Source organism: Astatotilapia calliptera, chromosome 23 (assembly GCF_964374335.1).
Source record: "Astatotilapia calliptera chromosome 23, fAstCal68.1, whole genome shotgun sequence".
Lineage (NCBI taxonomy): Eukaryota > Metazoa > Chordata > Actinopteri > Cichliformes > Cichlidae > Astatotilapia > Astatotilapia calliptera.
The window spans coordinates 7,977,790-7,993,487 of NC_137443.1; the positions used below are offsets into that span (position 1 = coordinate 7,977,790).

The 15,698-nt window shown below is 40.5% G+C and overlaps 2 protein-coding genes across 3 annotated transcripts; both read left to right on the top strand.

Annotated features, from left to right (window-relative positions):
* The first annotated feature begins 1,272 nt into the window (after positions 1–1,272).
* Positions 1,273–9,733, top strand: dhcr24 (24-dehydrocholesterol reductase). The gene is made up of 9 exons (XM_026159761.2): positions 1,273–1,691; positions 2,269–2,424; positions 3,335–3,440; positions 3,905–4,023; positions 5,494–5,757; positions 5,839–5,982; positions 8,477–8,674; positions 8,772–8,950; positions 9,054–9,733. Exons 1-9 carry the CDS (start codon positions 1,461–1,463, stop codon positions 9,205–9,207), a joined length of 1,551 nt encoding a protein of 516 aa, XP_026015546.1. The 5' UTR covers positions 1,273–1,460; the 3' UTR covers positions 9,208–9,733.
* A 1,216-nt stretch (positions 9,734–10,949) lies between these two features.
* On the top strand, positions 10,950–14,393 carry LOC113016752 (transmembrane protein 205). Of its 2 annotated transcripts, none has more exons than XM_026159844.2 (4): positions 10,950–11,075; positions 11,826–12,048; positions 12,939–13,102; positions 13,189–13,547. In XM_026159844.2, exons 2-4 carry the CDS (start codon positions 11,949–11,951, stop codon positions 13,489–13,491), a joined length of 567 nt encoding a protein of 188 aa, XP_026015629.1. In that variant the 5' UTR covers positions 10,950–11,075; positions 11,826–11,948; the 3' UTR covers positions 13,492–13,547. The 2 variants fall into 2 exon arrangements, with proteins under 2 accessions (XP_026015629.1, XP_026015628.1); XM_026159843.2 differs by having other exon boundaries at positions 10,996–11,132; positions 13,189–14,393.
* The last annotated feature ends 1,305 nt before the right edge of the window (positions 14,394–15,698 follow it).

Genomic DNA, 15,698 nt, shown 5'->3' on the forward strand with positions numbered 1-15,698 from the left:
CTGTTAAGCTCCTTCCCCTTCTTCTTTTCTCTGCTCCTTTTAAATCCCCACTGCAGATCATCTGCCTCCATCTAACCCTATCCCTCACATCGTCTTATGTCACACAATCTTGTGGATTGTCCTCCTTCACTACATTTTCTCTGTGGTCTTCCTCGTCTCTTCATGGCTGGTAGCTCCATCTTTTACATCCTTTGTCGAGTCTATCTGTCCTCTGCACATGTCCAAACCATCTCAGCTTTTCTTCTCTAACTTTGTCTCCAAACCGCTGGAACCTGAGCTGGCTCGATGTCATTTCTAATCTGTCCATCTTGACCACTGTAGAAAAAAGCCTTAACATCTTCAAGTCTGCCATATCAAGTCCACCACCTATTGCCCCTCAGAGACAGAAAGTTCGAACAGCAAGTGTGTGGGGCTTGTGAGCTCACAGACACAGCTGTATGGCTGAGAGGACCAAAAAAAGGGATGTCCAATCTAAATGCCAAAAATAATCTGAAACTGAGTGTCTACTTTCATTTGGCTTCAATTTTTATTTTAAACTCCAAAATAAAATTTAAAAAAATGAATTTAAAAAAGACCACACTGTGAACCTTGGTGGCCTCATAGCTGGCTAAGCGCATGCTTGTGAAAATGTATTCAGATATAGGTCAGCTTTTATTTTAAAAGGTGTAATTGTGACAATTTTAGCTTTTTAATTTTGCTATTAGTAGTAAACACAAACTCCAGACATTTAACCTAATGATGCCAATACTGTGGAAAGATAGGCTGCTTTGATTCGACCAGAAAGGATCATTAATGTCTCTCCTTTCAACAGCTAATCTGCACCAAAGGGGGTAGGCGCACTTAGATTTATTACTATCCACTGATTTACATGCGCACACTATAAATGAACATGTATCAAATGGACCAGTTACTTTATAAAAGATGGGGGAAACAATGCATGTAACTGACCTACAGCCATGGACATGTTGGGAGTGCATTCATGCACTGATTATGACAAAGCCTGCTTCTGCAAGAAACTACAGAAGTTAATTTAAACTTAAGTGTCCGCATTAAACTACAGGGTCCAACCTGTGATACTGTGTAAATACAGTGTTGTAACACAGTCTTGAGGACAGGGTGCATGGCGTGACAGCCTGCGTGCTCCGTGATTGGGTAAACAACAAAAAGGCTACTTTTCTGGCATTCCCTTCAGTCACTTAGTGGACCAGTTAACTTAAAGCTTACATGACAGGTTCCGCCCCTTTGGTATTATCGCCCAATCAATGTTAAGCAGGGGAGGGGCTTGCCTACCACCTAGCCGTGCTCACCTATCCCAGCGAAGGGGTGATCAGAAATCGAGTTTTGAGGGTTGGGATAATCAATACAGAGTTCACCAAAGCGCTACTTCCCCAGCTGAGAAGTGAAGCGGATATCTTTAGTTTGGAAAGAGAGGAGAGTGAGTGCCGATCTGCCCGGACACGATGGTTCCACTGTTGTATTTAGGAGGTTTGGTGGTTTTGTTCCTGCTGTGGATCAAAGTCAAAGGTCTAGATTACGTGATAGTTCACCAGAGGTGGATATTTGTGTGCTTGTTCCTGCTGCCGCTCTCCGTTATATTTGATGCGTATTACTATGCGAGAGCGTGGCTCATTTTCAAGATGTGTTCTGCGCCCAAACTGCACGACCAGCGCGTGCGAGACATCCAGAGACAGGTGAGCGTGTCCGCGTGAACAGGTGTCAGAGCTGCACTGTCCTTTTCAGTCATTACTATATAAATGCAATCCATCATTACTAAACTAATAAGGCACGCAGCTTCATTTCTATTACATCTCAATGTTTCATTCATGTTGCAGAGTCGTCCCTTTTAATTTGGGCCACCGTGATATTTAATGATCAATAACAATTACAGTCAAATAGTTAGTGATCATAAAGTTTCATGTGTTGTTTGCAGTGAGTCATGCTTGTGAAAACTTTAACAGGCTGCTTTTGATTCAGATGGGATAACATGTACTGTGTGTGTATATTCTGTGGATTACAAGCAGCTTTGTAAAGTTAAACAGTGGTGTGGCTTCACCTCAACTAATTAGACTCATTTAAAGGGAATCAGTTATTCAATAACTTAAACTTATTAACTGATCACTCAACAGCTGTATCACTAAAAGGATTTTGCTTATCCCCATGTCATGCAGGCTTTCATATACAGGAAAACTATCTTAGGAAAAATGTCCTCTCATATACATTGTCACCTAATGGATACCAACCATGACATCTCCATATGTGACATTTCAGGTGCGCGACTGGAGAAAGGAGGGCACTAAGACCTACATGTGTACAGGTCGCCCCGGCTGGCTCACCGTGTCTCTCAGAGTGGGCAAGTACAAGAAAACCCACAAGAACATTATGATCAACATGATGGACATTCTAGAGGTGGACACAAAGAGGCAGGTATGAGGGGGCAACAAACTCAACTCCAAGTGTTTCGTATCTGTGAACTCAACCAGAAATATTTGTAACTGATGAAACAGCATCAACCTGGGCTCAGTTCTGTCAAGTTCCCCAGATAGTAAGTCAGATAGTAATGAAAATACAATAGAGGTATTATTTTAAAAAACTGCACTTTGACATCTATCATTAAAACATATTACCGCAATAATAAAAACTTTCTATCTGTAGGGAAAAGAATGGCTATGTTAATTTACCACGTCTTGTTTTATGATGTGAATGGCAGCTATTTGATTGATTTTGTCTGTTTATTTATAAAACTCAGCAACAATGAGCCAATCAGATAAAAGTTGGGTGAATTATTGCAATATCTTAACCAGACATTAATGTTAAGTGTTAAAACTTTGAGAGAAATTGAAGACCTAATTAAAAGTGGAAAACTATTCTCGGCCAGCGACTGAAAATTATTGATCGTCCTTAACCCTTAGTCTTTAAGGTAGACTGAGCAGTTTATAAATGTCCATGTAGTCCATGCAGTCCAAATAGTCCAGACAGTGTTGGAATCAAACAGTTTGTACATGGATGGATAGACTGAGGCCATTTCTTACATTCACAGAAAGTGTTTATTTCTGCAAGGCAGATTGTCTTATTATTTGGCTCAATACTTTCATGCAGGCACGAGTTCCACGTAAATTGTGAGGATCTATCTTTTGAGACAAAGATAGAGAGGCAACATGATTTGGACATGTGTTTGAGGAGGGATAGTGTTGAATATAGAGTTGGCAGGCAGAAGCAAAAGAGGAAGCTGTAGTGAAGAATGACATGCAGAGGGGTTGGTGTGACAAAGGAGGATGAGATGGAAGCAGGAGAACCTGCTGGTGGATTGTTACTTAAAAATATATTTGTTTTTTAGGTGGTTAGAGTTGAACCGCTGGCAAACATGGGTCAAGTCACCGCTCTCCTCAATTCCATCGGCTGGACATTGCCAGTGCTGCCAGAGCTGGATGACCTCACTGTGGGTACGTTGTGCTTTATTTTCATTGGAATCATGGATCGGCACCTTCTGTGGTTTCTGCAAATAGAGAGATGTACCGATGATGTCGACACCGATTTCACTGATGTAAATCCTGCATTTCCTCTGTCAGTCACTGCATCCTGTTTAGAGCCTCAACGACTTTTCTAATCGCATTAGAGGACTGATGTTGTAGCTCAAAAGACGAAACTGGGAGGAAATGGCTGCAGTGTTGGAAACACCCCTGGATTGGGTTTCATAATGGATTTCCTGATGTTATAAACAACGCATCAACAGTCTAATGTTTTCCAATCAGGCCGCAGTACATTCATTTATCCTCATGTCCACACACGCGCGCACACTCACAGCAGGCAGATGTTCCTGTCTGCTCATGTGTCCGCCTGGTGTTGTACTCACCCGGGTAGAAATTGAATTAGTAAAGGACGTTTATGATTCTCTGTCCTCTCTCAGGTGGGCTAGTGATGGGTACCGGCATAGAGTCGTCATCCCATATTTATGGGCTGTTTCAGCACATCTGTGTTGCCTATGAACTGGTTCTAGCTGATGGCAGTTTAGTACGCTGCACAGAGGTGAGTATTGATTTTGTGTTAAGTATATAGATGATATATGTCTGAGTCCAGGAGCTTGTATTCTAAAGAGAGTTTTGTGGGTTAGTATGCCATCCTTGCACTCATGCGTTACTAAATTATCTCTGCTTTTTGAGATAACAAAATTATGATTTCAATTACGCTGTCTCTGCTTTTATATTTGAAGAAATATCCATAGGCAGTGAAATCAGCTTTGCTCAGATGGAGTATCTGGTGTTCACTATATTAGCATGGTTTTAATTCATGGTAGAAGGTTCATTAGCAAGAAAGCACTAAAATTCCACCATGAAAAATAACTATGGAAACTTTTACCCTCAGTTTCAGTGGATAGAAACATTTCTCCTTCTTAGCTCACCTGGTCAAAGGACCAGTGAGCTAATCTGTTTCTGCACAGTTCACAAATCAGTACTCCTCCTCAAGTTATGATCAGATTTTAGTGAAACTTGTGCACACTGATCACCTAATGCAAGGGTGGGCTATTAATTTTCCTAATAGGCCACATGAGAAACTACGACTGTTTCTTCCATTCTCTTCCACGTATCCTTAGCAGGGTCGCATAGGAGGGTGCTGGAGCCTATCCCAGCTTAAGCTGAACTCAGTTCTGCTAAATAATAACTTCATCTCTTTATAAGTTTGATGGTTTTGCCCTCTGCAGCAAGCCTAGTTTTTCATGTGGCCACTTGGGAAAATTAATTGCCCACCCCTGATGAGTCTTCATCCCAATTGTGCTTAAGATCAGTGTCACATTGGTCATTTTACAGGCAGTTTTACATTTTTCATAACAATCGCTAGTAGTCCTAGATTTTAGCTAAAGGAAATTCATTTGTCCTGGATATGATTCTGAGCCTCAATGACAATAGATTTGTATTCTCATTAGTTTGTGTAATACAGCCAACCAATAACAACACAAACTATAGTTTTCTTTCTGTACTTCATACATTTCAGTAACCTCTGAATTGGGGTGAGCTACTATGTCACTGATGTTATGATTATCATTTTTGTCTCTGTTTAGTCTATTCTAGTTAATATTATCTATTTTAAGTCCTTCTGTTTACCAGAAATGGGCAAGAATTGAGTAAAAATTCCTGCGTAATTCCCTCTAACGCTCTCGAGCTAAAAATAGGCTATTTATCAGACGTTGTTCTATAATGTAGAATCAAAAGATGACAACTGTTTGCTGGTAAAATAAAATAACTAAACACAGTAATGTGGTTCATCAAAGACAAATACACTGTGTTCCAAGCCCCGTTTCTGGTTTGTCACACTTGCATGTTATGATTTTTCACCCCAAAAGCAGACAGCGTGATCTTTGTGAGAAGATAAACTGGTCGCTACTGTGAAGTATGTGAGAAAAACTGAGACAAATAGCCTAATCTCAGAAAGCCTGGCTCTTCACCGTCATATTCAGAAGAGGGCCACACACTTTTGAAAAAATTTTTCTTCTTCATAAAGGAGGAGAACACGGATCTATTCCACGCCGTCCCGTGGTCCTGTGGCACTCTGGGCTTCTTGGTTGCCGCTGAGATTAAAATAGTCCCAGCTAAGCCTTGGGTGAAGCTGCACTATGAGCCAGTCAGAGGGCTTGAGAACATCTGTAAACGCTTCACCGAAGCTTCTGCGAACAAGCAGAACACATTTGTTGAGGGACTCCAGTATAGTCTGGATAGTGCTGTTATCATGACAGGAACCATGACTGACCACGCAGAGCCTGACAAGGTAAGGCATCTTTGACTGTGCTTGCGATTTGTTTTCATTTGTTTTATCATATTAACCTTCCCGTTTCCTCTTCAACATCAGATTAACAGAATCGGCCTGCACTTTAAACCCTGGTTCTTTAAACACGTGGAGGGCTACCTGAAGAAAGACTGCGTTGGAGTTGAGTACATCCCTCTGAGACACTACTATCACAGACACACACGCAGTATCTTCTGGGAGCTTCAGGTACTCACACACAACAGATTTTATCTGCTTTAGGATTATATTGAGGGGGTGCATAAATCTGTCACATTTTAGCTTGTCATCATCTTACCAATTTGCTGTCTTACTTCTCTTTAGTAGGCTCTAATGCATGCTCTTTGTCTCTTTCTGTCTCTCTATCCCTATCCCTCACCCTCACACACCATTAGCCATTAGTGAGGAGGGCTTGGCATCCTTTGTTTCTGTAACAGTAAATGGTGTGATGAATTATGCATTGTATTGGTTTGACAGATTTAGTTGAGTCACCTCTGGGCTTTTGGATGCTCTGTTTTCCAAAGGATTTTGTGTTTGTTGACAGTGCAGGGAAAAGCAGGCAGAAACAGGGCTTAATGATGATTTGATTAAATCGCTAACTGACAATCTGTGATAGGAATCGTTTTTGTTGTTGGACATGGTGGCGTCAGACCGTGATTGGTAGGTTAACACTGCCCTCCGGTGGAAAGTAAGAAGACTAAAGCCAGTACTGATGCTACCATGCTATTTGACACACTGATCAGGCACAACATTATAACCACCTGCCTAATATTTGGTCGCCCAGTCGAGACATGGACTCCTCTGGACCCCTAATGTGTACTGTGGCACCAAGATGTTAGCAACAGATCCTTAATCCTGAAAGTTGTGAGGTGGGGCCTCCATGGATTGCATTTAATTGTCCAGGATTTGCTTGTCCCACAGATGCTTGATTGGATCTGGGAAATCTGGGGGCCAAGTCAACAACTCAAAGTTTTTGTTGTGCTTCTCAAACCATTCCTAAACCATTTTTGTTTTATGGCAGGACGCATTATCCTGCTGAAAGATATCACAGCCAGCAGGGAATACTGTTTCTATGAAAGGCTGTAAATGCTCTGCAACATTGCTTAGGTAGGTTGGTACCTGTCAAAGTAACATCCGCACGGATGGCAGGATCCAGGGTTTCCCAGGAGAACAATGCCCACAGCCTCTGCCGGCTTCCCTTTTCCCTATACCACATTCTGCTGCCAGGTATTCATCAGATAAGAGATGCACACACATCTGGCCATCCATCAGAACCACCATTAAATTTTTGGGCAGTTTGAGCTACAGCTTGTCTGTTTGATCAGACCACATGAGCAGGCCTTCGATCCCCACATGCATCAGTGACAGTGATTCTTGGCGGCCCATGACCCTGTCGCTTCCTTGGAGCACTTCTGATAGATACACAGATTTGGAGATGCTCTGACTCAGTCGTCTAGCCATCACAAACAGTTGTCATAATGTTATGCTTGATCAGTATATGTCAGAATCAATAATATGTCAAATGTAGGGTCAACAGTTATCACAATATCCTAGTACATCTGGTCACAGCTTGCTATTCTAACCCTGGTCTGTGATTATGAATCAGTTCTCTGTGCAGCTTACAGTTTCAAAGCAATTACTTTTTACTTCTAATTTTGGGCTACAGACTGTGATTAATAAGAAGAATCCTAATGTTAGGTTTTGTATTGTTGATTGTCATTTATGCTTAGAAATATTTAACCATATATGCTTAGAGGTGTATAATCAATTGTGTAATGATAGGACTGTGATCTTTAGCAGGCTGCAAAGGCTTGGTGTGTATTCCACACTGGAATGCACACCTACATCCTAGGAGCATGGAGAGGTCGTACCTTGTTTTATTGTTTTATGGTAGGATTAACGTAGCTACGTCTGTTCTAGTCTAAGTGCTTTTTGTTTAGATGAACTGTTGGATTTTCCAGACCAGCAGGTTAAGGAAGTCATTTATGGGGTCACACTTTGACCACACACACACACACACACACACACACACACACACACACACACACACACACTATTCTTTGTTTACATGTATACCTATGTAAGATGTTATATGTTAATGACCCTATGCATATTCATGTAACCACAATAAAAGGAGTGCTATGGGGAACCTGGCTGAGAGTCTGACGGAGGTCGAGTGGTGGAACGACACTTGGCTCCAGGCAGGACTCCCTCATGCATGAGTAACATGAAGAACTTTGCCTACTTGTGTCTTGCTTTGCAGTGTAATTATATTGTCTTCAACGTTCCAGCGGATGGGTTCAAGCTACAAACCTATCACCTAAAATCCTGTTTTTATATATTGTAACTTATTTTGATAGCAGAGTCGTGGTATACTGTATTTTCAGGACTGTCATATTTAATTAAAATTCTCACTGTGATAGAAAGAAAACTTTCAAGAAAGAAGAGTTTTTTAAAACCTGATTTTCTTTTATTTTTACGTATGTTTGTATGTCTACATGTTCTGTTTCTTTTGAATTTTAAATTTTAAAAATATATAAACAGAAAAAAAAGGATGTGATCTGTGATTTTAAAATCAGACATTGAATCATGAAAATCAAGTACAGGGAATTCTCCGCTTTAAAAAAAAAAAAAAAAAAGAGTCAGCACTCTATTACAGAGGGACATTTTAGTATCTCTGCGTACATTTGTGCCTTTTCTGCAGGATATTATTCCGTTTGGCAACAACCCCGTGTTCCGCTGGCTTTTCGGCTGGATGGTGCCTCCCAAGATCTCGCTGCTGAAGCTCACCCAGGGAGAAACCATCAGACGTCTCTATGAGCAGCACCACGTGCTCCAGGACATGCTGGTACCCATGAAACATCTGCAGGATGCCATCACACGCTTCCACAAGGACATTGAAGTAAGATGTGGATATGGATATGGATCAGTGTGCCGGGCACTTAGTTTATGTATGAGGTACTTGTGCTTTAATATTGAAATTGTTTGTGTTGTTTTAGGTGTACCCACTGTGGCTGTGTCCATTCCTGCTGCCACCAGGCAGAGGGATGGTTCACCCCAAAGGTCAAGAGGAGGAGCTGTATGTAGATATCGGGGCTTATGGGGAACCTAAAGTCAAACATTTTGAAGCTAAATCGTCAACAAGCCAGCTGGAGAAGTTTGTCAGAGATGTTCATGGGTGAGTCTCAAATTAAGCAAACAAATTGAAGCATCTGAAACAAAAGTGATATGAAATATTTTGCTTTAATTCACACTGCTTTTGCTGTTTCGTTGGCATGTAGATTCCAGATGTTGTATGCAGATGTCTACATGGAACGAGAGGAGTTCTGGGAGATGTTTGATGGACAGTTGTACCACAAATTGAGAGATGAATTAGGTTGTAAAGAAGCCTTTCCAGAAGTCTATGACAAAATCTGTAAATCTGCCCGACATTGACCCCTATCTCCCATCACCTGGTGCCTGAATTCAGCCCCGTGTCGCAGATACACGAAGCTTCTGTCGGCAGCTCACGCTTTCGTGAAAGCTGCTACATTTTGAATGTTTCTAGGAAAAAAAGAGAGCTCAAAATTTTCTAAAGTGGGACTAATCACACTGAAATACTTATTTTGGAAACCAGCCTGTGGGGACATTTTTATCAGTGTGACAAAGAAGCAGAAGCATTTTATTATGAAGGGTTTTTTATGACTTTTTTGCCTTCATATGAAAATGCAATGCTTAGTTCATCTTCAAACTGTTTAATACTGCACATATTATGCAACTTCTCCCTGTTTGGCAATTTTGTCTTATTGTTCCCCTAAGTGCCATACACTTTGAAGACATGTATAATACATGGTTCCTGTTTTTCAGTTTTAAAAAGTATATATTGTAACTTATTTTGATATCAGTGTATGGTTATACTATATTTCCAGGTGTGTATAACATGTAATTATAACTTTTCCTACAATAAAGCTCATTGCCATGCCTTTTTCCCATCAGTTATTTCACATTATTTGAAATGTCAGATAAATTATAGCCACCCATTTTATAACTAGTTTTTAACAAGGTTATTATAATCAACTGAAACTATACTAGGAATTAAAACTACGTGTGAAAAAATACTATCTGAAATAAATACATTAAATAAAAATACAACAGAAACATATTTAGTTTTGTCATTCTGGTAAAAGTCTGTACAGTGAGTATGAGGAGGCATTGTTGTTTTTATTTAACATTGAGGCTGGAATGTTTACTTTAATGAGTGTCCAAAATACGTCCCGTTCCTCTCCTTGAGGAAAAGACTCAAAAGAACAGGTGTGGTTGTGAACTGCTCCTGTGGTTGTGAACTGATCGTGGCTCAAGAGTTGGAAGTTCGCCTTGTAATCGGAAGGTTGCCGGTTTGAGCCCCGGCTTGGACAGTCTCGGTCGTTGTGTCCTTGGGCAAGACACTTCACCCGTTGCCTACTGGTGGTGGTCAGAGGGCCCGGTGGCGCCAGTGTCCGGCAGCCTCGCCTCTGTCAGTGCGCCCCAGGGTGGCTGTGGCTACAATGTAGCTTACCATCACCAGTGTGTGAATGGGTGAATGACTGGATGTGTAAAGCGCTTTGGGGTCCTTAGGGACTAGTAAAGCGCTATACAAATACAGGCCATTTACCATTTACCCAAACCTATGCACAACTTTACAGACTACCATCTACATGCTGTAGCTGCTTACTGTCACCAGAGGGCAGAGCATGTAAAGCTGATAATCGAAACAGAGATTATACTGAAATGCAAAGTAAGACCTGATTACATTAAAGATAATACTGCAAGAGGCATTCCAATACAATTACAGGCTACACAAGATAAACGAGACACTTTAAACCACATCATAGATAAATGTAGCCGCAGTAAAATATCTGCCTTCAACTGCAAAGTATACAAAAGAAGACATGCAGAGGTAGATTAATGAACTCACCACATACTTAGACAGTTGGGGGTCACCGACTGTGTCTGCAGAATATCCAATCCTACATTCCTATGTGGTCTGTAAATTTGTGGTTTGCTAATTTTGAAGATCATGCTTTAAAACTAGTGTCATGAGCTATTAAATTACATCGTTTTACTTCTAGAGGGACACGAGGAGTGGGCTATTTTCCAAAGTCATCCTAGTTACCACAATTAATTTTTTTAATTTATTTTTTTCTTACTGCAGAGTGTATGGAAACTTTTACCCGTTGAGGGGGAACGAGTATCTGCTGTTAAGACTACACGAGAAGTTTTTCCAGGGGACATCTTCGCGGGTCCGCCCTTTCTACAGACAGCGATAGTAGCTGCCAGCCGGTTTGGTAAGTTTACTATAAAGTGAACTGCAGCAAGGCGCCCGCAGTCTTTTGCCAGCACAGGTAGGTTCTTCACATTGTTTATAGCATTAAGTCTTCTTTCTTTTATCATTATAAAGCTCTCAGTTAGCTATTCAGTAAACGTTTTATAAAGTGAGTCACACAGTTAACCTTAGCTACCTGTTAGCTGTCAGTCAGTGTAGTTTTGTTACTACAGCTACCCAGCAATTTTCGTTAGCCGTGACTTATTATTGTAAAGGTGACTTTGACGATTTGTAGAAGCCACACGACTCGTTAAAACTTAAAGCTATCGAACCACCTTCGAGTGAAAAATTATCACAGCACTTCTGAGTTGTAGCTGAAGTTCCCTGTGTAGTTTTATGTGCAACAGAGGTGTTCCAGATTAACTGAATATTTTCATGCCCAACACATTAGACACCGCCTCTGCAGCTCCTTAAAATAAACTACGTATTAAATAAGATGTATCTGTTGTCGGTTTACTGTATTTAGTACGATTTTCGTAATTTTATTAATTTTGAAAATATATTAGTTTCCGCAACCTAACAGGAAAGTTTCTAAAATCGTTTATTGCATGTATTGTTATTTGGAAAGATCGATAAGCTTTGTTTGTAAAGCTGTGTCAAAAGTTTATTGCTACTGTGGAAGATTTGCCACAGTAGCAAATAATTTGCTGATAATTCGGCATTTAAAGCCAACATTTGTAGCTAATGGCACTTTGATTTTGCATGTTTGCAGCTGAGTACTCCTGCTAGTCCTCCATTCAGGGGGGAAAAAGAGGAAAACCCCAGGTGGTGGGAGAAAAAGCATTACCTGTTTTGCACACTTGATCCTAGAGGAGAGGGAGGCCGTGGAGAAAGCATGCCCACTGACCAAGAGCCCACCTTCACTGTGAAGCTACTGCAGCTGATTCTGATCTCCACTTATTGGGGGATGCAGATTTGGGTCACGTTCGTTTCAGGTGGGTATAAACATGCACACAAATACAGGATAAGAGAATGATAGGAAGTACAAGTGGTCAATAAAGAGATACCTGTTTAGTTTATAATCATTACTGAAGCACAGTTTTTTTTTCTAGTGAAAACTGGAGAAAAAACCCTGGTATCAGTGTAGTCTCAGCCATCCTGAATGTGACACAATTGGATCAGAGTGTGTGTTCAGTATGTCCGGGGGCAGGGGGGGTTGTAACAGTTCTGCAAAACCCCAATTTATGTCATACTTCGGTTTTTAGGTTTTGGTTCTTACAGGCCCATCACTTGGCCATGACTAAAAGAAATTAGTGCCACTATTCTGACATATTTGAATTTCACTTGGTAACTTTACAGTCTCTAAACATGATTGCTTTCACCAGATTACTCATTAACACCACCACATGCATATCATGGGACAGAAAGATGAGGACAAAACGATACCGTGGATGTTTGTGACACACTTTTAGTTTCAGAATCATCAAGCATACAATGCTTTTAAAGTGCAATACATTGGTTGCACCTGGCTTTTTGTAGCTTGCAAAGTTTACACATATTGAATTTGTTATTATAAGGTGTGTACATTCCTTGCTTATGGAGGAATGCCCTTCACAAACTTGTGACCTGACCTTCCTGTTAGCTTTAACGCTGCAGTATGTTTCTTTTCTTTAGTATAACTGTGGTCATATTATGTCAGTGCCACTAAAAACTCTTCATGTAAATGTATTCCTGTATCTATATTATATAATTATAATTTTGAGATGAAACTTGATTTCAGACTTTGTTGTTACTGCTGTGAGATAATAAAAAAACTTTTTTTTTTTTCTTTAAATAAAATAGTATTGATTTTGCCTGTGGAGTTAATGTCCTCGATTCTGCTCAGGTTTTGTGATGAACAACCACCTGAACAGACACACGTACGGCTTTATTCAGAGTCGTCTGGTCCCGTTCTATCTCCACCTCGGTTCAGCCTGTGCTTTCTTTAACCTCACTATCTATGCTGTGTATCACCCAAGTGACATGTTGGATGACAAAGAAGCCTTTCAGGTATGTTTTGTTTTATCATATCATTACATTGCATGACACTCATTTTGAAACATTTCCTAAATCTTTTTCTCTGCTTTTGCCACCAGATCTTCATCTTCTTTGTGTCCGTGACGGTTTCGGCCGTCAATGCTCAGTGGTTTGGCCAAATGACATCAGAGATTATGGCTGACATGCATCTTATTGAGCAGGCATGCGGACTGGGTCAGGATATCGGGCTGTCATCCAACCGTGAAGCTTACGCTAAACTATGTGAGACGGATGTCAAATACAGACACCTCAGCAGCCGCCTTTGGCTCTACAGACTGCTGTCCTCTCTGTGCAACCTCTGCTGCATTGGCTGTAACTTCTACAGCCTATGTTACATGGCCGAGAACCTTGTTGCACTATAAAGCTGACACATCAGGACTGTTGGAACCTTTAAATCAGTCCCTTACAAATCGACAAACACTTCATTTTTTAATTGAACCTATAACTTATATTTAATATAATATAATTTAATTCATATTGTCTTCCTCTGTAAAGTGTGCAATGAAATGTCAGGTAAGCCTAGTTGCCCCTCCTAGCGCCTTTGGGAGTAATGAAAGGACACTGCCTTGTTTCTCTCATGAGGCTTGTGGAGAGGTGAGTCAGTGAGTGCAGTGTGGAATGCCTCAACTTTCACCTAGTTTGCGTCCACGGTGTCGGCAGCCTGTAGATTTCCTTTCACTACAACAGTTGCCTTAATAGTAACATCGAGCCAGTGGATTTTTTTTAAGCTTTGTTGTAGCAAAACAGAAGAGGCCACATCAGAAAACAACCCAATCCACTTGATATTTTTATAAGTATGCAACAAAAGGGCCCCTTTAGTTAGGGAAACTGCTCCAATTCTGCTCACTCCCACTCTTTCTGGTTGGGTGGAGTTTTTATCCCATATTTAGGGTAGTGTCACAGGTTTGTTTAGCTTCCCTTTATATTGCTTTAAGATTGTGTGGGTGTGCGTGTGTGCTTCATGCTTCAGAGTGCAAGGTTGTACTATCTTTAGTTCTCCTAGCTCCTGTTGAGATGAAAAAACACTTTTACTGTGGTATGCATTCGGCGCTGCTTTTAGCTGTGCTGTGCATTAGTTAAACTGTAAACAGCTCGTTTGTATTTATTGAGGCGAGGGAGGAAGACTATTCTGCCGTACAGCAGGTCAGTCTAGTTGTGAGAGTCGTCTAACAGGTAGACCCTTGATCTCCTGCTGAGATAATTGTTCTGTTGATCAGTGTAAATCAGTGGTGACAAATGGCATTAAATAACTATTTTTGTTTAACAGCTTTGATGGTTGTAGTGATCTGCTGTCTAGTGATGCATTGATCCAGAAAATAGTGTGGGGACATGTTTTTTGATGTGGTTGAAAGTATTGGAATTTGCTGAGTTGATGTGGGTCTACTTAGGCTAAATGTCTGTAATAGTAGTAATAATAATAGTGCCCCCAGAATGTCACAATGAAACTGAAAGACGTACATTAATACATGTGCAGTAACGTTTCCATTACCTCTTGAATTTCCCTTGGCCGATAAACATCCTACAAGGTGTTGCATCCTACATTACTTGATATCATGTGTTCAGTGTGAAAGGCACTGGTACTGGCACTTACCACAGGTGATGCTGGTTGAGCAGACACTCATTTGACCCCTTTTCTTCTATCCGATATGGCAGGAGACTTGCTAGTACACACGGCACACACTACTATGGTTCTAGTACATCTAGACTTGTAGCTCAGGCAGGTCTGTATTAATTTGCCAGCAAGGGTTCTGCCTACTTGTGGTTATAATCAGCAGCTCTAACACTTTACATAATTATTACATCATAATACATTCAGACTTTCTCTTTGGATCAAATGGGGAAGTGATGCATAGCATCGAGCATAAGAACACCCATTGTGACCTTCCGGGAGCCCCGTAAGCAAATGTCTGAAGACCTGAATGAATCTCTGCATTTGATGTTTTCACTTAATATCCAAGCATGGCCTCTGTAAAAATTTGAACCTTGCATTTTGTCTAAAAGGAGAATATTATTTTGTATATAATGGTGAAGATTTAAAGTATTGTTTGGTCTGTATCTTGAATTCCTTGTGCTTTATTTTATAAAACCTCAGTTTGTTGTACATTAGGGTGTTTATGCACTCTCTTTATGGGGAAAATTATGTAGGCTTGAAGTGAAATCAATTTATATTTAAGTTGTGTTTTTCCACTACAGTTTTATCAGGCTGTTTTAGTCATAGTTTGAATATCTCTGAAGTCTTTGTTTCACACTCTGAACACTGAGGATCTGTGCTCATTTCTTTTAAGCTGTGTCTTTGCACATTGAAATGTTAAATCCCTTCCTGCCAGTGACGGTCGCTCCTTTTTGTACCTGCCTGGTTGAAATGCATCAATGTGTTTCATCTTTCTTCTGTTTGTAGCACATGTCTATGTAAAACTGCCGTTAACACCAGCACTTCCATAATTGAGAATTTACAGCATAGTGTGGATGTTAAAACTGCTGTTTTGTTCAGACTGGACTGACGAAGGTGCCTTTTTATGTGCCCATTTGTGGGACTTTAAAAAAAAACAAAAAAAAAAACAAAGCAATG